The 27,274-nt window shown below is 52.5% G+C and overlaps 1 protein-coding gene across 6 annotated transcripts in view; it reads right to left on the bottom strand.

The window, feature by feature from the left end:
• Window positions 1-27,274, bottom strand: part of NKD1 (NKD inhibitor of WNT signaling pathway 1) — a 112,084-nt gene that overhangs the window by 17,196 nt on the left and 67,614 nt on the right. For all 6 annotated transcript variants that reach the window (XR_007514572.1, XR_007514573.1, XR_007514571.1 and 3 more), the window contains exons 4-6: window positions 26,719-26,785; window positions 8,470-8,576; window positions 4,703-4,798 (exon numbers count right to left, since the gene is read on the bottom strand). Coding sequence is in view for 2 of the 6 variants with exons in the window: in XM_049863765.1 (XP_049719722.1) it covers window positions 4,703-4,798; window positions 8,470-8,576; window positions 26,719-26,785 (270 nt within the window). In the remaining 4 variants the exon portion in view is untranslated. The remainder of the gene's footprint in view (window positions 1-4,702; window positions 4,799-8,469; window positions 8,577-26,718; window positions 26,786-27,274) is intronic.

The raw sequence follows: 27,274 nt of genomic DNA, 5'->3' as shown, positions 1-27,274 counted from the left end.
CACTGGGAACCTCTGAAGAAGATATTTTCTAGCTCTCTATGGATCAGGCCCACAGATGTTCAGTTAGCTAGCTGCCCCGTGATTCTTCATGAACACGGAACAAACAGACTCGCCCCTCCCCCTCCTTTTACCATCCCCTCTGCCATCTTGAGTCTCTTCCTCCTCAGCAGAGGAGTATCAGCCCTTTAGACAGAGGCAGCAGAGGCTGCCAAGGCCAGGCAGGTATGAGGACGGGTGTTACATACTGAATTGCATCCCCCCAAAAGTCCTGTTGAAGTCCTAACCCCTGTACGCATTTGGAAATAAGGGTTTCTTCGTTATGTCAATGAGTCATACCAGAGTAGAGTGGGTCCTAAACCTAATCCCTTGTGAATGGTGTAATAAAAAGAGCAGAAGAGACACAGGTGTGCACACACATGAGAAGAGACCAGGTGAGGAACCATTTACAAGCCAAGGAACGCCTGGGGCCACCAACAAGGCAGGGCCCTACCCTAGAGCGGATGCCCTGTTTTCAACTTCTAGCCTCTCAAATCATGAGACGACAAATTTCTGTTCTTCCAACCCACCCATTTGTGGTATTTTTGTTACAGCAGCACTGGATAACTATGACGATGGGTAAGGAAGGGTGAGGGCCAACTAGGGGTACTTGCTTTGTGGCAATGTGGGCTGACAGTCACCTCAGAGAAGCCAGAAATCCAGAATCTTCCATTAAATCTTCTCAGGGCCATACCGGGATTGTGGGGCCCACCAGTTAGAAATACAGGCTCTAGCTACTTACTTGCCACTCACTCAGGGACCCCAGCTCTTCTGGAGAGCTCTGCAGAGGGCCCTCCACTCCCCTCTTCTCCTTTCCTGGACAGAGCTTCTTGGTACAGCCATGTGTACCTGCTCTCTCTCACCATCTTGGGAAGCCCATGAAGGAGGCACTGTTAGGTCCATTTTACAGAGCAGGACACTGACGACTCACAACTTGTTTCACACACCTTGGGAGGCCTAGGGCCCTGGGTATGAGCCCAGCAGGTCCCGGCTGATTCAGGGTCAAGAGACAGGTATGCTTTGATGATCCCAGCTTGAAAACCAGCCCCACTGGGTGCACACAGCTGGCACATACCAGCTGGTGCCCATAGATATTCACTGCATGAAAGAGAGCCTGGAGGATAAACAGGTACTTTTTTCCAAGTTGGAAAATCAGCCCCAATGCTGGCTCCGGGCTGGGGATGCCGTGGGAGGTGTGAGCCTGCTCCCCGCACACAGGAACATGTGCACCGGTGGCCAGAAAGCATGGACGGGGACAGCACTTAGAGCCAGGTTTGAGGAGTGGCTTCAGGGGAAACACCAGGCTGGGTCCTCCAGTGACTTGACACCAACCTCCTCACTCCTCGTAAGAAGAAGAAAAGTTCCCGGGCCAGGCTGGGGCACCTTCCTCCCAAACCCTCGGTTCCTTGTTTCCTCTGGGGGACAGACATGCAGCATCAGAAAACCTGTCTGCCACAGGCTTCTGCAGAGTCTCCCAGGTGGGGGACAAACCCTTTTATCGTCAGCACCTTCTGAGCAGAAAGGAATCCAGAAGGCAGCTATGAGGAGCTGTGTCTTCTCCGCTGGTGCACATCTAAGATGAGAAGGAGTCGCCACTGCTACACCCCCAGGGCCCAGCCTGCCCGCCTGAGCAGCCAGTGGTGGTTCAGTGGTAGAACTGGCACCTTCCATGCGGGAGACCTAGGTTCCATTCCCGGCCAATGCACCTCATGCGCAGCCACCACCCATCTGCCAGCGGAGGTCTGCGTGTTGCTGTGATGCTGAACACATTTCAGTAGAGCTTCTGGACTAAGGCAGACTAGGAAGAAAGGCCTGGCCATCTACTTCCAAAAATCAGCCAACAAAAACACTGTGGATCACTATGGTCCCATCCACAACTGACCATGGGGATGGTGCAGGACTGGGCAGCATTTCTTTTGGTTGTGCATGGGGTCGCCATGAGTCAGGGTGACTGGACAGCAGCTAACAAACCTGTGATGCATTTCCTTGCTGAGATAATCATATCACAGCTGCCATTTCCCAAACGGGGTAGAACGGTGGCTCACTGATCCTTGAACAACAATATCCCCTCCCACAAAATGGGCATGGCTCCATTAGCAGATGGGACCCTGTCAAGAAGCACAGAGCTGGCAGAAAGGCAGTGCTCAGTCAGGGTTGGGTAAGCGAATGTCTAAGGCTTTTGCTGTCTGCTGCCCGCCGTCTGTAACTGAATAGCCCCAACCCCCTTATCTACATCATTGCTGGCACTAGCATCAGTGGAGTGGACTTCATATGTCAATTAAGCCATAACCTGCCTCCAGAGAGGGGTCCCCAAACCAGGATGGGTCTCCATAGTTTCCAAAGCACCAGGCCCTTCTAGGGGCTTTGCCTGCCCAGAATCCAATCCCCATTTTTCTGATGATGGCTCCCTGACTTTATGTTGCGAGACGCCCCTCACTCTCAGTCTAAGTGTTTTGTGTGTCAAATAACTTTTCCCCAGCTCCAGGATGAGCACATGACCCAGGCTCAGCCAATTAAAGCACTGCAAACCCAGGGCAAAAATGACTGGCTCAGAGCTGGACACATGACGCAGTCAGAGCCAATGAGCTTGGGTTCTGGGGCTTTTGTTGACACTCACTTTGAGGGTTTCGGAGAGGATGGGATATGGGTTAGAACTGCTGGCCATCAAATTGCTACCACCAAGGGGAGAGCCTGCATAATAACAAAGAAATACAGAGCAAATAGCCATGGAGAGGACCAAGTCTGGAAGATCCTGGGCCTTGTGAAGTCAGTGCCCCCAGATGGAATTCCAGCTACAGGAACCACTATATTCCCGTGTTTTTACTCACAGGAATAAGTAAGCTGGGTTTCTGTCACCTACACCCCAGAGTCCTGAGTGAATAAAAGCCAGTCATAGCTTCCTCCCCAACCAGTTCTAACATCGTCTAAACCTCAGTCTGAGGGGGAGGTGGCCTTTTTTAGCCAGGCCTCTCCTCTGACAGGGGTGTATCTAGGGTATGGCAGGTATTACACCATCCCCGGGCGCGTGACACTACTGAGCGGTTTGGTACAGCTAGTGGTGCATCTACAGGAAATGGAGCCAAAGGCAAGCCCTAAAACTATGCCCCTGTCCACGTATCTGACACCCTCCTTTTAGATGACTTTACTGAAATATCAGCTTAAAAATACAAGCCAAGCTTGTTAATTTTTTAACTAACACTTTGCCATGCTTGAGGAAATCCCTCAGTAGCGCCACATGCCCAGGCCCAGTGCAATACCCTAGATAGTCCACTTCCTCTGGTGCCGTAAAGGCCAACTTCTGCACTATCCACAGAGAAGAAATACTCAGCTCTGAAGTGGGATAGGGAGATATGACAGCGAAGCTTCAACAACTCTCTCTGAGAACAGCCCTGGAGCCCTCACAGGCCAGAAGGGAGGCTGGGCATGGGGCCCAGCCATGCTGACCTCAGAGCCTCGGATCTGCCACAGGCCACACACCTGCAGTGAGGGCTGCCTGGGGAGGGAGAGGAAATTAGGGAGGGAGGGGGAGAGAGAAACAAGGTGGTAAAGGGATGATGCCAAGGCCCAGGGCCAAAGGGAGGCAGAGACTCAGCAGTAACACAACCAAGCCACGCCCCTACTTAAAACACCCTCCAGTGGCTTACAGTAGAAACTGGAATCAAATCCAGGGTCCCAGGCAGCTGGTGCACCAGCCTCCTTCAGCTCCTTAAATGCTCCCCAGGGGCCCAGCATTCTCTCTGCAGAAGTCACACCTCAGCTCCCGGGTTGCCTCCTCCAAGAGGCCTCCCTCCCTGACTGCTCCTGCTAGTCTCTGCCTCATCTTCCTGTTTACTTCCTCCACAGCACACACCCCAGCTTTTGATTACCCTGTGGTTGTTTAGGGTGGCCCCCCTCATCAGACTGTCAGAGCCTTGAGGTTAGGAACTGTGTCTGCTATGTTCCGCTCTGTGTCCTCCACACCCAGTACCGGGCCTGGGCGCACAGTGGTGCTCAACATGCAGAGACCAGGCATGGAGAAAGGTGAGAGGGGTGTGGGAGAATGAGGGGGCCAGACACACAGACACGCAGAGGGACAGGCTGTGAGGTGGCCACGAGCAGAGAGGCTGGAGGCCCTTCAGTGACCCGCAGAGTGGCAAGCACTTAAGGTGGTTGGGGGGTTCATTCCTGTACCAAGGGAGGGAGGCACTGTATGTCCCCTCAGTCCTGCAGCTCCAGGGCAGAATGGTTGAGGTGAGGAAGTGGCCTGGGGTGGTCCCAGCCCCAGGCCTAGGGCTCCAAGATCCAAGAGAGAAGGGAGCTGGGCAGGACTCCACAGGGCCTGGGGTCCCTCCCTAGAGAAGCCTTGGGGCTCTGGGCCTGCCCTCTGCCCTTCCCTGGTGGGAACAGTGCCCCCAGCCGCTCCTTTCTCTGTCACTTCCCTTCATCCCCAGTACCTCTGGAATGTCCCTCCAGGTCCCCCTGAAGTTCCCAGCAGCCTCGCTCCCTTCATCTCCCCGTCGGCTCCCTACACAGCCACTGTCCACTACAGCCGTCCATTAAAGGAGGGTTCTGGAACCAGGGCAGGCCTCAGGGAGGAGGGACAGTGGTGGCAGGGGTACCCAAGGAAGTTGGACCTGGTCCTGTGCCCGAGGGTGAGGGAGTGGCAGGCGGTTGTGCAGGCACTCACCTCTCGGGTGACCTTGCCATTGTTGTCAAAGTCGTAGAGGGTGAAAGTCCACTCCTGCCGGCTGTCCTCCTCCACAGACACATCACACTGCAGCTCCTGGGGCACAAACAGACGGGCGTGCATGGTCACCTACTGGCTAGGGTGCTGGGTGCCCGGCCCAGAGGCAGGCCTGGCCTGGGGAGTGAGGGTGCCAGACACAAGAGGAGGAGGAGGTGAGAGGGGCATTGTGGTCTCCCGAAGGTTGAACTGGGACCAAGGGCTAGATGCTACTGGAAGACAAGAGGGAACTGCTCCTTAGCAAGCCCAGGCCAGACTCCCAGGATGGCCACCTGAACAGGAAGGCAGGAGAGAATGGGCACCACAGCCAGAGCTCTAGAGTCGGCCCAAGTCCCAGCCCCTGCTCGGTCCTTCACAGCTACGTGACTCTGGGCATGTCACTGTGCTTCTCTGTGCCTCAGTTTCCCCTGTATAAATTATGGAAAATGACAGTATCTATCCCATAAGGTTGCTAAGAGGATTAAATGTCCTGTCTGTCCCATGTCACCTGAGCCCACCTCAGAGTTTCTCTGCAGCTGTGGTGAATACTTCTAGGCCTCCTACCTCAAGCTCCTGCTTCTCTCCCCAAGAGCAGCCTAAGGATCCAGGATTTCATGCCCCCAGAGGTAGTCCAGAATGAGTGAGGGATGGGTAAATTCCCCAGCCTCTCATCCCCCATGGGACAATCTACAAAGATCCTATAGGGCTCCTCAGAAGGTCCCCAGCAGGAATGAGCCCCAGCTGCCCGTGGCAGGCCCGTACCCGTTAACTCCCTCTTACTGGCTTTCCTCTTTCCCTGCTCCTTTGTTCCTGCTTTGTGGCATCATCTCCAGTACACTGCCTGCTCCCAAGCCCTTGTCTCAGGTTCTGCTTTGGGGAACTGGAGACAAGGAGTAGGCAGACTGCTAAGCCCAGTGTCTGGCACATAGGAAAGCCCAGTTAATGGTGGTAGCTCTTACTGTCTTTGCTGCAACGATTATTAATATAACAATAATTTTATTATCCTTATTCATAGGAGCCCTGGTGGTAGAATAGTTAAGAGCTACGGCTGCTAACCAAAAGGTCAGCAGTTGTAATCTACCAGGTGTTCCTTGGAAACCCTATGGGGCAGTTCTACCTTGTCCTGTAGGTTGCTATGAGTCAGAATCAACTCCACAGTTTGGTTTTTTGGTTATTCATATCAATCAGAAAGGTTTAACCACAAAGAATCTGATCTGGGAGTTTTGAGCTCCCATCACTGAAGACATGTATGCAGAGGCTGGCTAAGCATCAGACAGAGAGTTCTAGAAAGGATGGCTGTTTGAGTCAAGAGGCTCTGCAAATGGTCTTTAAGATCCCCGAGATTCACTGAATCTTCTTCCATACCTTGCTCTGCCTGCCTCCCCCTCCTCTGCCATAGAGCTGGTGCCCCAGCTGGCCAGGCATGAGGACAGGCTCAGCCCCCCAGAGAGGGGAAGGTACCTGGCCTCCGAATGCTGGCAGGAGTGTGCCCCAGCACGATGTCCCTGCCCCTGACTTCTGTAGCTTCAAGCCATTTCCCTCCAGCAGTCCTCAGGCCAACCCACGCTGAGTTCAAAGTCAGCCTTCCCTCAGTTGTAATATGCCCGTCTGATACCTGCCAAGTGTCTGCTCTGCTCTCAGAGGCACCGTTTTATCTGAGACAGTACCCACGTGCCTACACACACACACACACGCACACACACAGCGGTCACCTGCTTCCCTCCCTCTGGCCCCTCCGCTTGGCTCCACAAGACCCCTCTGGCTTGAATTTCAGAAACATGAATTGAGTGACCCCCCCCCACCTTTTCCCACCTCTGTCACGCGTATGTCATCTCGCCTCCTACCCCACCTGGACTTCTCAGGTGAGTCCTCCTCAGGGACCATTGCTGAGTCCCAGGCAGCCTGCCAGCTCCTCTCCAGAAAGACCCCCTCAGGCTTCCAGGGAAGCGAGGGGTCTAGGTCTAGGCTTTCCCTTGGCTGCTTGGCTCTGCCCCCAGAAGACCCTGTAGGGACCTGGTGGGCTCAGGATATGGGGGAAGTGGCTCCTGGAAGAAGCTAGCAACCTAGGCCCTCAATTAGCTGTTGGCTGGCCTGTCGCCCCTCAGCTCCTGCATCCAGGGCCCCTGGTGACCGTCTTGCCCCCTTTCGGTGTCATCTTTCACCACGTGCCCACATCCCTCGTGGGTCTGAAGTGGCCTCCTTACCCTAAATGTCCCCCTGCACATCCTCCTCTCACAAACCCCCCTCCTATACACCAAGACTCAGCTCGGATGCCTACCTCCACCCTCGGCTGCAGCTACAGCTCCCTCCTCTGGGCAACACGCCAAAACCTGAAACCAAACCTGTTGCCATACAGTAGATTCTGACTCAGAGCGACCCTATAGGACAGAGTAGAGCTGCCTGACAGGGTTTCCAAGAAGCACGTGGTGAATTTGAACTGCTGACTTGTTGGTCAGCGGCTGAGTTCTTAACCACTACGCCACTGGGCTCCTCGGACTCTGCACAGAGTCTAGACTTGACAGCTCCTTACCTAACGCAGGTGATTGCCTTCTGGGTGCTCACATCCGGTCACATCCCCACCTCGCAGTTCCTGGGGCTGCCCGTTGCCTCCCCTGGCCCCTGGTCACACCATGCACACCCCCGTGCGGGCAGGGGCATGCCCACATCCCCTGGCAACCACCAGGTGCTGTTCACAGTGTCGGAAGGAGGAATGGAAGTGCTTCCTGGGTACCAGAGGACCCTCAAGGCACTTGAGATGCACTAACTCATCATCTTCACAACTCCCCTCTGAGGCTGACACAGTGACTCTCCCCACTTCACAGGTGGGCTGGACAAGGCAGTGGACACATTAAAGGACCTGCCCGAAGTGGCACAGCCAGGATTTGAACCTGGGCCTACTGGCTCCAGAGCTATTCCTCAGAAAGGAAAGAAGAGAGGGGAGGAGGGAGGGAGAAAGAGGCAGGGAGAAGGTGGTCAGCTCCAGGCAGGCAGGGCTGGGGCTCACTTGGGTGTCTCTCTGGACCTGGTACTGACTGTGCTTGGTGCATAAACCAAAACCCGTTGCCATGCAGTCAATTCCGACTCACAGCGACTCTACAGGACAGAGTAGAGCTGCCCCATACGGTTTCCAAGGAGCAACTCGTGGATTCGAACTGCCGACCTTTTGGTTGGCAGCTGAGCTCTTAACCACTGCGCCATCAGGGCTCAAAGGAGCTTAATACACTGTTGGGGTTGGTGGGCAGCGGAGGACAGACTGAACACATTCTTGTACCCCAGGCCATCTCTCTCACTGACCACACAGGGAAACTGAGGCCCGGGTAGTGCCAGAGATCTGCCACCTGATCATCCCGTCCCTACCTGAAAGCCCCGTGTGGTTTCCAGAGCAGCCTCAGGGGCTGGAAGGGTAGGTTTCACCAACAAGGAAACTGAGGCCCAGAGAGGAAGGTGGTCACACAACAGGCTAACAGCAGCTCTGGGGCTCAGAACCATGTTTCCCCTTGCCCACTCCCATGCCCTTCCTCCCAGGTCACCAGGCCACAGCTCAGCAGGGTCCTCAGCACCTGGAGAGGCCAGGAGATAGGCTGAGGGTCCCTGGGGGCCTGTGCTGAGCCAGTGGAGGTGATACCTCTCACACATGGGCCCTCACATCTGGATGGGCCTCAGCGTCCCTCTGCCAAAGCACCAACCTGAGGAGAAAAAACCAGGGCCCAGCACTGGGAAAGGAAACTTACTTCAAACTTGAGCTGCTTCTTGGAGGCTGGGCAGGGCTCACCCACTTTCTCCATCTTCTTCTCGTCTGCACTGCCCGGCCCGTCGGTCTTCTCTGGCGGCAGGGCCACTGTGGGGACAAGTGAGGAGGCATGAGGAGGAGATCACTGTGCCTCCACCATGGCAGGAGGGGCTCCCCACGTCCAGCTGTCCAGATGAAGCTGCACTCGCCTGTGGCTCTGTCCCCAGGCCTGGTGTGAGGACATTCCCGCCTGGGTGCTGGGTTCTGTTCCTGCCCAGCCAGTTTGCTGGTGTCTAAATCTCTCTGGCCACTCGTCTTGCCGGGGGCTACCCACGGGCGATCCCCTCAGGACACGTCCACACCAGCCACTCAGGCCCGCTCTCTGCACCCAATTCCCAGCTCAGAGAAGCAGCCTTCAGCCCAGGTGCCATCCAGAGATGTACAGCCACACACAGCAGTGTGGGGCCAAAGGACAGGGGGACTCTGTGGACCACAGGGGAGAGCTTGGGAAGCATGGCCCATTTTCTTCAGTCTCACTGCCTTGCATGCTGATACTCTGGCCTGCTCAAAGACACTGGTGGGTGATCAGGAGGGGCTGCAGCAACTGGGCTCAGCTGGGCTGGTGAAGGGCACGGGGGTACATACCCGTACATGCGCACGCATACACAAACGCAAAGACACACACACAATGGTATGTGTGAGAGTTAGCTCGCTCTGCTCCAATACAGGCCTTTTTTCAGGGTCTGCTCACCCAGAGAGTCCATTCCCTCCACCAAAAGTCTCAGGCCTTCATGCATCCCTCCAGGAGCAGCAGGAGGTAGGTATGAAAGCTTGTCACCTACTGACACTATATTCCTATGAGACCCTCCCAAGAGGTCACAGGAGCGGGGTTCGGGGTAGCACCCACCTTCCTTTACCTAGGACCCAGCCAACAAAATTTCATCAAATCTTGAAATTTCCCACAAGACTAATTTGCCCTTCTGCTAGTTTGCCTCTTCCTGACAAAGGGGACTTGGGTTTGCCTGGGGGCCTGGCTTTTCCAGAGCCTGTTCACAGCTACCCTCTCATTAGACTCGCACAGCTTTCCTGGGGCAGTGACTTCTGTGGTCCTCCTTGACAAGTACGATCCTACCTGAGGGACCTTCCCCCATTCCCCCATACCCACCTGAGGGCATCGAGGTCACCCAGGGGACACGAGAGGAGCTGAGACCCCTGGGCAGCTGCCTCAACCAGAGATCAAGGCATGGCTGGATTTTTTGGAAAGCCAGGAGCCTGGAGAAATGAGGCCACCAGGCCAGCAAACTAGGTGGGGGGCTGTGCACCTCCCCACTCCCACCCCCACCACACCCACACAACCCAGCTTTGCAGATAAGGACCCAGAAGTGGTCCCCAGTCCCTCAGGTCTCCCGGTGGGCCCTTGTCCTGTGGGCCCCAGGGCACTTCCCAGTGTGCCCCTCACCTTGGCGGCCACTGTGTGTAAAAACCAGGCAGTGCCTTGCAGAGTGCTAGTCAACACTCGCATTCACAGACTTGCTCAGTCTTCACTGCAACCCTGTGAGGCAGTCACTGTATTTTAAGTAACATACCTATATACTCATCGTTGTTCATGTTAGCCGCCACTGAGTTGGCCCCGACTTACGGTCTGGAAGCTCCGCTGAAACCTGTTCAGCATCATAGCAGCACACAAGCCTCCACTGAGAAGGGTGGTGGCTGTGTATTAGGTACATTGGCCGGGTATTGAACCCGGGTCTCCCACATGGAAGGTAAGAATTCTACAACTGAACCATCATGCCTCTATTAACTCCCTTTTCCAAACAGGGGCACTGAGGCACGGAGAGGCGAAGTGCTTTGCTAGAGAATGACAGAACTAGGATTTGAACCCAAGTAGTGGGGTTCGAGTGAGAAAGGCTTAGGCCATTGATGGCTTGGCTCAGGAGTCCCGGTGCCTCTCTCAGCCTGCTTTGAGGGAGACAAGCCAGTCTGGAGGGTGGGGAGTCCACCTGTTCTAACCCTCCCTGCACTATGTATGACCCTGGCAGGTCCCATAGCTTCCCTAGACGTCTTGGTTTTCCCATCTGTAAAGTGGGGATGATAATAATCGCCTCCTCAGGGGGGTGCTTGTGTGGATCCATAAGTGATGGCTGTGAACGGCTGAGAGCCCAGGGCTCAGGGGTTCTGGCTGTGAGCAGCCGACAGGAGAATGATGCCCTCACCCCTATTTACTCTTACGAATCAGGTCAGTGAAGTGTTATGGATTGAATCGTGTCCCCTGTAACTGTGGATGTAACATAATGTAATCGCCTTCCACAATGCAATCTAATGTAATCAGTTAAGGTCATACCAGTGTAGGGTGGATCCTAAACCTAGTCACTTCTGAGTAAAGAGCAGCATAGATACAGAGACAGGTATGGCGCTCACTGGGGAACACAGATGTCACATGAGGACTGTCTACAAGGCAAGGAACCTGGAACGCCCAAGGCTGCCAACAAGGAGGGAATCAACACAGCTGAGACCCTGGCTTGGGCTTTAGCCTCCAGAACGGTGAGAACATAAATTTCCATTCTCTAATGCCACCCCCTTATGGTATTTCTGTTACAGTGGCCCTAGAAAACGAAGACACCAAGTTTTCTCAGAAGTGGGGCTTTTGCCATACAAATGGTTACACAGGCATTGTCTCAAATACACACAGGGAGCGGGGTGAGCAGGGAGCAGGGTGAGGTGGGGAGCAGGTTGGGGAGGGGAAGAAGATGAAGATATGGAGACTCTGGGTCACCAGTCCAGACAGGTGGGGATAGGAAGGCCATGCCAGCTGCACCTGAGGGACCCGGCCCGGCAATTCCACCCGCTTCGCCCTTGCTGACCCAGCCGGTGCCCATTCCCTCTCTTCACCTTGAGAACTCACAGTGGTATGCAGGGTGCCTCCATCATGCACTGCCCCCCATGCCCAGGCCACAACTCCCCAGTGCTGTCAAGAGCCTAGCTCGAGGCCCCAACCCTGACCACGAACCCCAGCTCCTCCCCTGGAATAGAGAGAAGGGGTTAGCAGAAGAAGGCCAGTGGGGAACAAGCCTTAAAAAAAATCTGACTCCTCGAAAGACCTCAAGGTTGGGGACACTTGGCATCCCCACTGCTGGTGGTTGTCGGGGGAAGCTACTGACACTGACTGCTTCTGATGTCATCGAGAAAGCAAAGTCCTGCCCTCCTTGTTTCTCCCAAGCAAACAGCTCAATGGCAGAAGGTGTCCCATCCAGTCCCCAAGTCCCACTCGAAGGTAGGACGCCAAACCCCAGAGAAGGTGGGTGGGTGATTAGCCAGTGGCCCAAGGACAGCCAAGCACATGGCCTGGGCCACCCCTGACTCCTCCATCCCAAATCTACCCATGCCCTGCTGGACCAAGACTGCTGCCATCACGGGCCAGCCAGGTTACAGAGCAGTGGGCACTGCTGTCATCCCCACTGGAAAGATAATAAAATGAGGCAAAAAGGTCGAGAGGCTTGTCTGAATGAGTCAGGGAGCTAGGTCTCTTCCCATTCCCAGCACTAAGTGAAGCCCTCAGCCTAGAAGTTTCCAGAATTCTCTATGGGTGCAGCATGAGACTGGGAGGGCACATTCAGGCTCAGACAGCTGGGTTCATTTCCTGAATCCACCACGGACTGTCCTGGACAGACTTGGGCAAGGCGATCAGCTTTTCCAGACCTCAGCCCACTCATCTGCAAAATGCGGATAAAAGGGTTCTTCATGGGACTGTTGGAAGGATGCAGCGAGAAACATGCTTACTTAGCACAGTGGCCGGCACGCAGTAAGTGTGCAATAAATGCTGGCACTACAAAGCACATAGATGAGCCATGGTCCCCAGGTGACAGCACAGATCCAGACAACCATCCTCACGCCAAAACTGTCCCACTGGAGAAATCACAGTGATATCGTGGCCTATAACGTCCTCCATTCACCCCCCAGGGGAAAAAAAAAAAGGATGAAAGAAAAACAAAGCACAGCTCCATCTTCAAAGCTGCTGCCTCCCTCAGCAGAGGTCCTGGCTGGAGATGCAAGCCGGCCAGCCTTATCGAAACCAAACTTCAAGTTCAAAGGGAAGTTATCAGAAAACCACCTTCAAGTTCACTTTCAAGTTCCACTTGATAAAACCCCAAAAAAAAAGAAACCTCTGTCCCTACTTGCTCCTTCTCGGGAGCAACTCCCTGATTCTCGCCATGTACGCGAGAGCCTGTTCTCCCTCAGGTCCTCCCTGGCCTCCCTTCCTTCCTTTCTCCTCACCCAGGGAGGTGGGAACTCCCCTCAACTCCTCACTCTCTTCATACATCTTATCCAAAGATAAGCAGGGTCTACACTGCCCTCTTCACCAGCGGGTCCGTCTCCTGCCCCAGCTCAGATACCCACACTGCTCTGTGGTCACCGAGCCCACTGGGGTGCCTGTTCCAGCACAGATGGGCAGCAGGACTGCTGCTCTGAGACCCTGGGGGCCAGGAAAGAGGCTACTCAGCTCCCCTCCTGTCCCCACCAAAAAAGGCTTTTTGTTCTCTTGCTGTCTCCTGCCCAATGGCCAGAAGAGGAGGAAGAGAACCAGTCAGAAACTACGCAGAGGCAGAGACCCGGGGACCTTCCTTCTCCAGCCACACCTGAAACCAAACAGAGTCAAACTGCCATTGGCCCCCAGCCATCCCTGGAAAGGACAAATCACTCTTCAGCCATCTATCTTCAGACAGCAAAGCTCATTGACAGCCAGAAGAGGTGAAGGGTGCCTGGTGCAGGCTGTCCAGGTCACTCCGTCAAGACGGGCTTTAGAGTTCCATCCCATTCTCTGTCCCTTACTCCTGCTCAGCCCAGCCATTTTTTCCCCCAGCAATTATTTTTGGGAGGCATAATTTCAGGGGAACTGGGATTGCTCTTTCAATTGCAAAGTCATAGTCAGAAGAGGGGATGCTGCAAACTTGAAGGAAGAAAGGAAAGCAGGAGAAAAGGTGGAAGACAAAGGAAGGGAACAGAAGGAAAAGATGGAGTTAGGAGAAAAGCAAAATCTCACAGCTGCCTATGAAGCACCTTCGGATGACTGAGGGCAGGGGTGGGCAACCTACAACCCAAGGGCCAAACGCGGCCAACCACCTGTTTTTGTAAATAAAGTTTTACTGGGACACAGACACACACATAGAAACTGCCTAGGGCTGCTTTCGCTCTATAATGGCAGAGCTAAGTAGTTGCTGCAGAGACCCTATGGCCCACGAAGCCGTGGCCCTTTACAGAAACCTGTGTGGACTGCTGCTTTAGGTGAATGCAGCACTCCCTCCTCTCCCTAAACAAACAAACAAAAAACCCAGGGTGCATGTCCAAGGAGGCAAGCGAAGGCTGGATTTCAGCCACTACTCGCCTGCTCAACTGGAAACCCTTGTGCAGTACCCAACCTGCTCAACCGTCCACAGTGGCCTTGGAAGAAAGAAAATGTCAACTCTGCTTCCTGAAAACCCACTGTCAGCCCAAAGGATTCTGGGGGCGGTGTGTGGAGCTCCTTCTTTGGAAAGCCAACCCCGGCCCCTCCTCACACCGCAGCCACGAGGAGCCGATTCGCGGTATTTACCAAATGACAGCTCTCTCCCACACTAGCTCCCAACCTGGCATCTCTCCACCCCCAGCAACTGCCAGATTAAATGCATTACTTGACCATCTTCACCCGGCTCCCTTTGATGTTCCCTTCCCAAGCTTCAAAATACCTTTTGGAGGGAGATCAGACAGCATTAAACAGAATTACTAATTAATTAAGCAAAGTTAAATTTTAAACACTGTTTGTTGTGTTAGCCAAAAGCCTGAATAGAACAGACTTTTTTCCTCCGCAGAGATCAAAGACAGGCTTTTCCCTCTCCCCTCCCCCAGTTAAAAAAAAAGGGGGGCGGGGAAGAAGAGTGTGCTTGGCTGTCCACTGGGGAAAGTGAGGAAATACCTGAATGTGGAGGCTTTGATCACTCACGGGTCTGGCGTCCCACCCCCAGGCTGGCCCGATGGGAGGCGTCAGCGGCTGGTTTGGGACCGCATGCTGGTAGAGCCACGGTCACTTTCTCTGTACTGTTTACTCTGGCAAAGAGCAGTGACCCAGGCAGCAGGATGGCACAGGCCACCCAGCCAGAGCTGTTGACAGCTGGTGCCACCCAAACAGCAGGAAAAGAAGGGCTGTGAAATAAAGCAGCCCCAGCCCCCCACAGCCCCACCCTCCTATGCAGCCTGGCAATGGGATGAGCACCTCAGGGCTCTTCCCCTGGGGTTACTTGGGAGTTGCTGACCTGTGTGCATTGTCCAGCTCCAGGAGGCACTGTTCAAGAGACGGACATCAGAGATTTGTGTATTGCTTATCACATTTCCAGACAGACGGCAGAAAAGTGTCTTGAGGACGGGCACCTTTTGCGAGTCTGCACAAGTGCACTTCGGAGCTAGCAGGGTGCCGTCTACTCTCACTCCATCCAGCAGTATATTCTGCACCATCCTATGGGGTTCTTCTGACCGCTACACAGGCGCCTGCCACATCTGCCCAGCTAAAAACCTATTGCTGTCAAGTTCATTCAGCCTCATGGTGACTCCACGGGTTGCAGAGTAGAACTGTTCCATAGGGTTTTCTCAGCTGTAATCTTTACGAAAGCAGGTCTCCTCGCCTGGGTGGGTTCAAGCCACCAACCTTTAGGTTAGTGAAAAGCAAAGCCACTGCCATCCAGTCAGTTCAGACTCTTAGCGACCCTACAGGCCAGAGTAGAACTGGCCCATAGGGTTTCCAAAGCTGTAAATCTTTACGGAAGCAGACTGGCACAACTTTCTCCTGTGAAGTGGCTGGTGGGTTCGAACCGCCGATCTTTCAGTTAGCAGCCTAGCTCTTAAGCACTACTCTACCAGGGCTCCTTCGGTTAGTAGTCAAGCACAAACTTCGCCACCCAGGGACCTATCTGCTCAGCTAGACTGTAACTGTTCTTGAGCGTTGAGGCCCATCTTGCTACTGCTCCAGGCCTGTCCACGGTGCCTGGTACATTCCATACACGCTCAGAGCAGGCATTCCACGGTAGTCTTCTGAAATGCACCAAATCCTACAGGTGGGATAAGGCTGGCTGCATAACAAACACACATTAAGTTCTGGCTCGGCTGAGGTTGGGAACTGGCATGGGAAGAAGGGATGGTTGAAAAGGGGTTGGTCTATTCCTGAATCCCATACTTAGGCTAAAATCCAAACCCTGGATGCTATCAACCAATGTCAGCTAATCTTAACACAATCCAGAAAGGCCTGGTTGATGTTAAACTTTGGAAGAGACTGAAATTTGAAACACAGTTATGACTGAATTCGCCCCACTAAAGACCAGAAATTGCTAATACTTCAATGCCTGGTGGACACCTCTCTCAGCCCAGTTACCTGGCAAACCCTTCTCAGTTGATACAGCGTAAGATTTAACACAAGCCAGAGCTTCCTTGCTGGAGGCTGGACACTCGCCCTAACGTATCCACAGTTATTTCTCAATTGTCCACGTACAGATTATCTGCCACAAATATTGGAGTCTCAGGGTGGCTTGCCAGGATGTTTCTGAGTCCCCGACCCTCTGACAGCAGCTGTTCGAGGGAATGCAAACGAACTTTAATATTAGCCTATGCCGAATATAATTAGACAGGGAAATCTGCTGCCAGTAAAAAGAGAAAGATATCACATACACATTCCAGGCCAAATGGTTTCTTGCATAATCTGTACCAGGCTGTCATTAGGGGCCGAGGATTCTGGAGATGCACAAACCTGTTTGTCAACGCAAGCACACACATGGGCGGGCTGCTCTGGGGATGCTGCTGGGGAAGTCACTAGTTGCCAGTGCACATTTAGGGGATGACAGGACGCTCATCTGTTACACGCCTTATTTCATTAAATCCTCCTAACTCCACGAGGAGCGTGTTACTATTCTCATTTTACAGCAGAGGAAACTAAGCTTACAAAGCAAAACTGATGAAGTCGTCTTCCTCCATAAAACCCTCCAACCAGGTACCATCAAGTCGATTCAAACTCATGGCAACCCCGTGTGTGTCCGAGTTGAACTGTGCTCCATAGGGCTTTTAATGGCTGATTTTTTGGAAGTAGATCACCAGGCTTTTCTTCCAAGGTACCCCTGGGTAGACTCAAACTGCCAACCTTTTGCACCGCCCAGAAGCCAAACCAAATCCACTGCCTTTGAGTTGATTCCAACTCATGGCGACCCCATGTGTTACAGAGTAGAACTGCTCCATAGGGGTTTCTCGGCTGTTGCCCTCGGTGGGAATAGATTTGATGGCGTGAGACAACAATATTTACGGAAACAGATTACCAGGACTTTCATCCGCAGCACAGCTGGGTGGGTTCAAACTGCTAACCTTTAGTTTAATAGTCAAGCACAAAGCGTTTGCCCCATCTGGGACTTGCTAAAATCCTCCACTAGCTAGCTCCCTTTCCACTAAGGTTGAGCTCAAAGCCTTCCACGTGGTCTTCTGAGGCCGACCACGGCACCGGCTCTGCTGCTTCTCTGCCCTATGTCTTCATGGAACTTCCTTCCATTTTCTGACCCTCCCATGCTCTCACACTGTCATCCCTGCCAAGAACAGTATTTTCGTTTCTCCAACTTCTGCTCATTCCGAGTCTTCAGTTTAAGCTTCTCTTTCTCTGGGAAGCAAGCCCTCATGCCCTGAAGGGCTAGGTTAGGTGTCCCTGCTAAAACAAAAAAAAAACAGGTGTCCTCAAGTTGATTCCAACTCGTGGTGACCCCATGTGTGTCGCAGTTAAACTACGTTCCACAGGATTTTCGATGGCTGATTTTTTGGAAGCAAATTGTCAGGGCTTTCTTCCGAGGCACGTCTGGGTAGACTTGAACCACCAACCTTTCAGTTAGCAGCTGTGTCCCCACTAGGTGTGCCTATATTATATCATTATTCTCATTACTCACTTAATTGTCTGACTCTTTCTACTTTAGTCCCAACATACAATACATTATGAGTCGGAATTGACTCAAGGGCGATGGGTTTTTTTTCTGGTCGCAAAAAGAAAAAAAAAAAAAAAACACCCATTGTCGTCAAGTCAATTCCGACTCATAGCGACCTTAAAGGACAGAGTAGAACTGCCCCATTGGGTTTCCAAGGAGCGCCTAGTGCATAATAATAATTTTTTTAAACCAAGAAACAACAGTAAGTAGCAGAACTGGGATTTGAACCCAGGTGTGGAAACAGAACCAAAGTGCCAGGTTCCTGCTCCCGGGCACTGCTCTCCCCACCCTGTCACACCACAAGAGTTGACACCTGTTCCTGCCTGTCCAGCAACCATCCCCATTCTTCTGAGAATAGCACAGCGGTTTCCTTTTGAGGAGCCACTCCTCCCCCACCCTCAATCCGCAGGGTTTGTGGAGGGTGGATCCCACACCAGCGTCAGGCGTGTACCCAGGCCTGACCCAGCTCATTTCATCCTGATGGCCACATGGCCGGTCCTAGGTCAGTACCAAAGGAGGCTTTATTGTGAAGCTATATGTCTCTTTTCCATTTTTCCCCTTGTATCAGGTGGTGTGGGCTGAATACAGGCGTTTTTGGGGTTTCACTAAGGGGAAGTTGAGCAACAGATATATTTATTTAGGTTCAGCAGGATACATACATGTCGTTCATGGTCATAAAAGAATAAAAGAATCATGTATTCTTTTTCTTTAAAAAGAACCCCCAAAATTGTATAAGCCTGAATCCACTCTGGTCAGTAAGGTGAGAGTCAATCTTCTGCAAGAAATATTGAGACTTGCATGCTCTCTTTCTCCTGGGATTGCTGAGCTTATAGGACATGACAGCCCAGAGCTGGTGGTAACCATCTTTGGCACCTTAGGGGGAGAGGCTAACACAGGAGGGCAGAGGGAGAGATGATGGAGAGGGAAAGACAGGCAGTGAGAGAAAGAGATGAAGAGAGTGTGTGTATGTGCGAATGTGTGTGTGTGAGCGTGTGTGTGTGTGTGAGTGTGGAGTATGTATGTGTGTTAGTGTGAATGAGTATGTATGTGTGTGTGACAGTATGCATGTGTGTGAGTAAGCGTGCATGTGTACGAGTGTGTGTATCAATGTGTGTGTGTGTGTGTGTGTGTTTACAGCATGACTTGAGCTCCTGGATCCAGTGAGGCCTTTTCGAGCAAGACCTATCCTGGGATTTTTTAATTCCAACTTAAGCAAGTTTGAATTGTGTTTCAAAAAAAAAAAAACTCATAGGATCCTGACTTAACTAATCCATCACTTGGAGCTCCTGCTTTTCAGGAAAAACAATGACAAGAACAAAACCAAAACAGTAATTTACTCAGTGCAGTACTCTCTAGGGTGGCTGCTGGCTTCTGCCACCAGTGGGCGTCTACCCCTTCCTGGGTACAGAAATGCCACTGGGATTCTTTTTCTCCCCAGGCTGCATTTTACTGTTAGTAGATTTCACTTAAGGACCAGTCGTGGCTGAGGGGAAATAGCATTCTGGCCTTTTTTTCTCATCAGAGCACAAGGTTGATGGCCACTCCGCTTTGAGGTTTGAACAGGATTGAGACACGGAACATCTGTTCAGAGAGGGAGGGAGAAACGCCCAGAGAGGGAGAAGGAAAAAACCTTCTCTGGGCTAAAAATATCATGTCCCTTCCATTCTTCCCCCATCCCCACCCAAGTTAAAACATATGATGAAATGCAACTTTTAAAATCTAACCCCAAGCTACTTGAAACTATTAAAGCCTCCTCAGTATCTGACACAAGTCAGAATTTCCACTGTTCAAGCTGAGCTTTTATGAAGAACAGACTTGAGAGAAACCGCCTAGGTAACAAAGTCTGCTTGTTCTCTCTGTCACCACACGGAAACTCGGGCTTCTGGGGGACTGCAGCAGAGTGGAGTCAGGGCCGGCTGACACTCCCTGACAGGACAGGCTCTGAACTGAGGGGAGAGAAGCCAGCGGGTGTGGCCTGCCTGCCCCCTCAGGCTGGGGTCCCTGCTGCTGATCAGTGAACTTCTCGTCCTTTCACACTTTCAGGGAAGCAACCAGCCAGCCCTACGGCTGCCCGAGAGGCCTGAAGAACCAGCAACAGCTACTTCCTGAGGAGGAGTCCTGATTCTCTCTCTAGCCCAGCCGCCCCTGAACTCCAGACTCGGGTATCTGTCTACTCAGCATCTCTACACGGATGTCACAGTGGCATCTCAAAACCAACATGTCTGAAAGCAGAAGCTTGGTTGTCACCTGCCATAGCCTCCACCTCAGGGATGACACCACTTTAGTTTCCTCAGTTTCTTAAGCCGGAAGTCTAAGGTTCTTTCCCTCATGCACATCCTCAATCCCACCACCTTCTGTTGTTGTTGCTGACCACCATCAAGTCACCCCCGACTCGTGGCGATCCCACAAACAAAACACTGCCCAGTCCTGTGCCATTTCCATGATGAATTGTGGAGCGAACTGTTGTGATCCATACGGTTTTCATTGCCTGATATCCAGAAGTACATCTCCAGGCCTTTCTTCCTAGTTTATCTTAGTCTGGAAGCTCCATTGAAACCTATCCAGCATCATAGCAACACACAAGCCTCCAGAGACAGACGGCTGTGAGCTGTGCTTGAGGTGCATTGGCCGGGAGTCAAGCCCAGGTCTGCCGCATGGAAGGCAAGAATGGAAGTCTACCACTGAACTACCACTGCCCCTCCGCCACCCTCCACCCTCCGCATGTCCCAGACCCGTCCACTTCTCTCTAGCCCCACAGCTCCCACCCTAGGCCAGTGCTCAGCCTCTCTCGCCTGCACTATTGCAATCACCTCCTCCGCTTGCTCTCACATCCCCTCCTCCCTCCCCTCCCACACATCCACCCTTCCTGGAGCCATAATTCTCTCGTTAAAATGGAAGTCAGGGTCTAGCACTCACCTGCCTGAAACTCTCCAATGGTTTCTCTTCAAAAGTGTGTGGTCTGACCCTGGCTGACCACTGCACCCTCATTCCCTCATGTCTCCTCCTAACACACTGGCCTCCTTTCTGTTCTTCCCCAAACACCAAGCTCCTTCCATCTTGGGGTTTTGCTCATTCCTCCCAGTTGCCCTCCCTCTGTGTCCTCCCATGGCTGACTTCTTCCTGGAATCTGTATCCCAGCTGAAATGCCACTTTCTCACTGGGTGTTTTACCTCTTTGATGAGCACTGGAAACGTGTGTGCTTATTTGCTGACTTCTTTACTAACCACCTCCTCCCTCACAAGAGCACCCTGACAGCAGGGACCCCCATGTGAGCAGGAATTCAGTAAACACATGTTGAACAAGTTGGGGTTCTCTCCTCAGTTTGCGTGTGACCTTGGACATGTCACCTCTCCTCTCTGGGCCTCAGTTCTCATAGGACGAGTGAGGGGACTAAAGGCCTCCCAAGGAGAGAAGCTACCTGACTTCAGTGACTTCATAGGACCAACTTTCATTCTTCTCACCACCACACACGCACTGCTGTCGAGTCGATTCCAACTCATAGCGACCCTGTAGGACAGAGGAGAACTGCCCCCATAGAGTTTCCAAGGAGCACCTGGCAGATTTGAACTGCCAACCTCTTGGTTAACAGCTGTAGCACTTAACCACTATGCCACCAGGGTTTCCTTCATTCTTCCAGTAAGTATTAATTGAGCACTTACAGCATGCCAGACCTGTGTCATGTACTTAGGGGCACAAGGAAAAATTCAGGGGTTCTCATAGGACTAAAGAAACTTTGAAAATAGATTTGCTTTGATCTAGACCAGGTAAATCATTATAAACACAGATTGGCATCTCTAAAAGAAAACTGGACCCTATGAAATAACAGAAGCCTCTGGGTGATGCAAATGGTTAACATGCTCGGCTGCTAAATGAAGGTTAGAGGTTCGAGGTTACCCAGAGGCACCTCGAGAGAAAGGCTTGGTGATCTACTCCTGAAAAACCAGCCACTGAAAATCCTGTTGAGCACGGTTCTACCCTGACACACATGGGGTCACCACGAGTTGGAGTCAACTCAATGGCAACTTGTAGTGGTCGTGACATCTTGCTCTGTAATATATGGACCAGGGTTTATATGAATTACCTCGCTGTCTTCATGATAACCCTGAAGAATAAGGGCTAAGACGGCCTCCAATGAGGAAACTGAAGCACAGAGACGTTAAGTGGCTTTCCCAAGGTCACACAGTGAGTTGTGGTAAAGCCAGGCTGGAGCAGGGGTCTGACTTTAAAAGCCTATGCAAATTCCCACAGTCAGAATAAAGGAAGGAGGGAGCCCCTCATGGACTGACAATGCAGGCAGAGTTTGGGGCTGGCAAGCTGTGAGCTCCCAGCTTTGCTGCCCCCCGGGTCTTGGTCCTGATGCCACTGCCCTGCGTGGCTGGGGAACACAGCTGACCCACAGGCTCTGCAGGTCCACACAGGGTCAGGCCAGTGGAGAGGGGACCACTGGGCAAACAAGGCCAGGCCAGCAGCAGTGACTGGGTGGACTGGGCTGCGCCCCCGAGGGGTGGGGTTGCCTGACTTCAATGGCTTTGTGAGCCTCTTTCATGAGAAGTAGGGCCAGCAGCCTGGACTGGGTGCTGTAGAGTCAACTTTCTACAGAGAATGCCAAGCCGGCTGCACACTGCCTGCTTTCACCCCAAGCAAAGAGGCCAGGAGACAAGAAAGAGGCACTCAGGGGTGCTGGGGGCAGTGTGCAGACTCGAGGGTGAGACAGGAGTGAGTGAAGAGGCTGGTCAGGGGCAGGGACAGCACTGGGTAGACAGGCAGAGAAGGGCAGCCAGAGAGAAGGGGCTTGCAACCATTTGTGGTCTTTTTCAATGGAAGGTTTTCAGTGGGAAGTCAGGAAGTGGGGATGGGGCAGTGGTTGCAGGGCGATGGGTAAGGAAGGCACCCTTGGACTTGGCGTTTCCTGGAGGCCACTCAGGGTGACATGGGTCTGCCAAACAGGCCTGGCACCAATTTCCACCTGAGGGCACAAGCCACAGGCTGTCACCACCGGGCGTCTTGCCCACCAGGTGGCGGGGAAGCCAGGTGGATGCTGGAGGTGAGTGGGGGCCGACCTCCTCTGTCCTCATATCCCTGTGGTCAGCAGAGGGAGGGTCCTTCTCCCCTGCTCCCCCTACAAGCCTCACCTCCCCACCCCTGCCACACCCAGGCAGCTCACCCAGCCTGGGGCTTTTGATGTTTACTCTGTTCTTTCCACAGTTCAAAAGGAGCTCTGCAGCCCCAGCCCTCTCACCAAGCCTGGCCTTAATCTCCCAGCCCTTGCGCTCCCAGCTGGCCAGTTAAGGCGGTTAAGATGGCTGGATTAGGGCCGGCTTTACATAACAACACGGGAGCTAAAGCCATCCTCTCCTGGGATGGCTAAAAGACTTCTTTTTATCTTCAGGCTTCAGATGGCCTTTTTTCTCCCTTAAACAGCCCTCCAGCCTGCCAACAGGCAAAGCACCTGGCCAAAGGGAAGACAAAAAAGAGATTCGGGGTTCCACTTTCTCTCCCTTGGCTGGTAGCACAGAGGGACGCCCACAGCCCCACGACCCCAGGCAGGAGATGGCTCTCCATGGCCAGGACTCAGCCAGCACCCGTCTCACCAGGCCCTGCCGTGTGGTGGCTACCATCCACAGCCACGTCCCCTGTCCTAGGGTGGTTGGGCTCAGACTTCTGCGCCAAGTGTCACTGGGCCCAGAGTCCCTCCAAGGAACCTCGGGGGTCCAGCAGGCAGGTCCAGGCCCCCAAGTGGCCCAAACCAGGGCAGCTCCACGCTTACCTGCTTTGTTTATTTATTTATTGTCTTTACTGTTTAATTCTACCACTAATTTTAACTTCACCAGGGATACAAGATTACATCTTCTTGTAAAAATTAAAACATTAATTACAGATAATGCTGAAGTCCTCTTTGGCTATGCTTTCCAATTTTAATCTTCTCCCAGGTCCAGAAGGAATCACTGTTACTGTCTTTCTAGATCTCTCTCTACAAAATTATATACATGGTATCTAAAAAGTCCCTGAGTGGTGCAAATGGTTAACCTACCTGGCTAATAACCAAAAGGCTGGCAGTTCCAGACCACCCAGAGGCACCTCAGAAAGGCCTGGTGATCTTCTGAAAACCCTATGGAGGAGCACAGTTCTGCTTGGACACACGTGGGGTCACCATGAGTCAAGACTGACTTGGTGGAAACTGGTTTTTACGGCACCTGGGGAAAATGCAGGGTAGTGCTTTTTTTTTCAATATAAAAGATATCATACTGTATGCATCTTTCTGCAACCTGTTTTATCTACCTTATATTTTGTGCTCCTGGGTAAGCTTTTGTTTGAAAAAGGGGACTGAAAAGTTTGACTGCCAGCAGCCTAGACCAACCCCTAGCTGGGAAACTGAGGCAGGCTAGTGGCTCCCAAGCTCCTCCCTCATCATGGTGGCACTGATATGCCTGGACACCATTTGCAACTGGCAAGGCACCCAGGCTGCCACCACCTGGCGGGTATCTGCAGCGTCAGGCCAAGTGCCTGCCAACAACGCGCCCTTTCCTTGACAGGTGCTGGGACCCTCAGGCACCTCCTATTTATCTCCAATCCATCCACCTATGTTTGTAAGTGCCACCCTACACAGTGGTTCATCCTCCCTACATGTTGCCCACATTCTGACTGCCCACTAAGTCTAGCTCCACATCCTTGCTCACCATGTTACAGAGGGGCACAGCTGGCTCCGAGAGGAAGGGGCCTGCCCAAGATCACACAGCAAGTCGCTGCCAGAGTCGGGGGAGGAGCTAGGTCTTTGGGCTCTTAGGCCAGTGCTCCTTCTGCTTCACTGTAACAGGGCTCATGCTTTGAACACAGACATTGAGCAAGTGACTCTCCCTTTCAGAGGGAGGTGGGTTCTGTGGGCAGGCTGTTTCACATCTATTCATAGCTAAAGACATCTCATTTGAAACCAACTATGTGATTTCAGGCTTAGCCACAATGGGATAGAAAAGGACTTAGTTTTCAACTCCAATCTATGGTCTAATAAATGATGGATAGATGGAAAGACCAAACCAAAACCAACCCACTGCTGCCAAGTGAATTCTGGCTCACAGCCACCCTATAGGACAGAGTAGAACTGCCCTATAGGGTTTTGAAGGCTGTAAATCTTTACAAAAGTAGACTGCCACATCTTTCTGCCACAGAGCAGCTGGTGGGTTCGAACCACTGACCTTTTGGTTAGCAACCAAGTTTTTAACCATTGAGCCATCAGGGCTCCTTAGGTGGCAAGTCAGATAGAACAATAGAAGGATGATAAATGGAAGATGGTTAAATGGATTAAGGAGGGAGATGGAAGATGGAGGAGGATGGTTGGTTGATGGACGAGCGATGAGGGATGGCTGGCAGAGGGAAGAGTAGGCAGATGAGCAAGTACACCATGGACAGAGGGGTGGATGGGTGGGTGGATGGGTGGATGGGTGGATGGGTGGGTGGGTGGGTGGGTGGGTGGGTGGGTGGATGGGTGGATGGGTGGATGGGTGGATGGGTGGATGGGTGGATGGATGGATGGATGGATGGATGGATGGATGGATGGATGGATGGATGGATGGATGGATGGATGGATGGATGGATGGATGGATGGATGGATGGATGGATGGATGGATAAGAGTGCTGGATGGATGGGTTATGGATTTGTGTCTGGGTGGGTAGATGGGTAGATAAATAGATAAGTGGGTGGGTGGGTGGATAGCAAATGGGTGATGGGTGGACAAAAGAATGAACTGGCCGATAAGTCACCATATGAACGAGTGAATCAAGAGATAAATGGAATAAGTGTGAACATCCATGAATCAGTGTCAATTCCCAGGACCTATATTCTACAGAACTTTTCTAGGCACCAAATCCTGGCATCTATCCACAGAGCCAAGGATGACAGCCGAGACTTGGGGGAGCTCGGGGAATGGTGAAAATCACAGCCACTGCACCCCTGAGTGAAAGCACCAGGTCCACAAGCAAACATGTTCACGGGAAATACCCCACAGGCTGGACAGGGCTTTCTGCCCATGAGACCTGCTCATATCTGAACGAAGTTTAGTCCACTGTGATATCTTTAGTCCACTGTGATATCGTGCTTGATAGAAACATGGATCCCCAGCCTGCCTCCAACTTCTGAGCAACTGAGAGAATGTCCTACAACAGGGCTTCTCAGACTCAGTGTTTGAGTGTGTATACGAATCATTTGGGCAACTTGTTAGCATGTAGATTCTGATCCAGGATGTCTGGGCTGAAGCCAGAGATTCTACATTTCTAACAGCTCTCAGGCCAGATGTTGTCACAATCTTCAGGTATGGCCCAGGCTCCCCTTGAGAGCCTCCTGGCACTGTCTGCTCTCCTCTCGAGGCCCTGCAGGACCCCAAGGTCTGGATCCCCCAGTGACTGCTGGTCCATGGCCTCCCAGCTCTCCGGCCAGCTGCCCACCCCTGCCTCAGCAGAGCTGCCTTCACCATCCTCTGGCTGTTCTAGTTTGGTGATTCTCTGATTCTGAATAAAAAAGGGAAACGCTATTCCATTCAGCAAACACTTCAGCTCCAGATGCCGTCTGCTCCTTACCCGCAATCTGGGAGTTAAGCAGGGAAAAAGCCCTTATTCCTGGTCTACTGATGTGGAAACTAAGGCTCAGAAAGGTGATGTGGCTTGCCCAAAAGTCAAACCAGCTGGCCAGCGGCCAGCCAACCCTCTCTTCTAGCATCTTTCTATAACATGGCACAGACTCTTGAAGAAAAGAAGGGGTGAGAGCTACAGAGGAGAGAGGGGAGAGGCTGGCTGGTACGTGTGTGTGTGAGTATGCGTGTGTGTGCATGCGAGTGTGTGTGCACGTGTGTGTGCATGTGCGTGCGTGCATGTGTACACACTTGGGCACCATGTGAGTGATGTGAATGGAAACACTGAGAAACAAAATAGCTACTTTATATAATGAGGGGCTTCACACACAGCCCTAGAAGGTAGCTCCTATTATTATCCCCAGAAGGTGTTAGCTGAGGTTAAACAACTTGTCCAAGGTCCTACAGCTAATACAGAGAGGAGCCAGGGTGTACGCAAGGGTGGGCTGGCTCCAATCAGTGCTTGGACCTGTGAAGTGCTGCCCTTCCCTCTACTCCTCATGCCCATCCCACCCCACCCCAACCCCTCACCAAGAGTCAGAGTCCTTTTCATCAGCTTTGTGTGCAGGTTTTCTGGAGAGTACAAGGGGCAAGTGGCAGACCACACACCGCCTCCCGCCACCTCACTGCTCCAGGAAGAGAGCAACTGACTCCAAGTACCTTCCAGCCGAAAGTCCTCCTCCTCCTCCTCGCTTAGTGTTTCTCTGAAGACTTCGCCCGTGAGCTCCTAGGAGAAGACAAAGCAGGGACATTAAGGCATTGTCACGGTCAGGCAGGAACACAGCTTTGGGACATTCAAGGTCAGTATCACAGGTCACAAGGAAGCAAGCATCTTGTTCTGATTTTTCTGGTGGGAATTTAGGTCAACTGAGATGTAGCCACTTAAAAAATTGGTTATCACAGTGCTTTTTAGGAAGTAAGTTTTCTCAGCCTACAGCCCTCCAAGAAACACTACACAGGACCTCCTTATCCCTTAGAAAGATGGCTCCACCCTCTACCTGGGGTCTGCAAAGACAAAATCAGAAAATGTCCCTGATCCATCCCCTTGAGCCAGCTTGGACACAGAACCCGACCTGAAGCCTTCCCCGTAGGCCCCAGAAGAGGCCTCAACTTGGATTCTTCCTCCAACGGAGAGTCCTGGGCCACTGTCTGGTAGGTTTATAAAGAAGACAAAAGGACTTCTGCTCTTACCATAAAACCCTAACTCTCCAGCAGA

The sequence above is a fragment of the Elephas maximus genome, chromosome 21 (genome assembly GCF_024166365.1).
Source record: "Elephas maximus indicus isolate mEleMax1 chromosome 21, mEleMax1 primary haplotype, whole genome shotgun sequence".
NCBI classification, from domain to species: Eukaryota; Metazoa; Chordata; class Mammalia; order Proboscidea; family Elephantidae; genus Elephas; species Elephas maximus.
The sequence above is the reverse complement of the archived record's forward strand: the minus strand, read 5'-3'. Positions and strand labels throughout refer to the sequence as shown.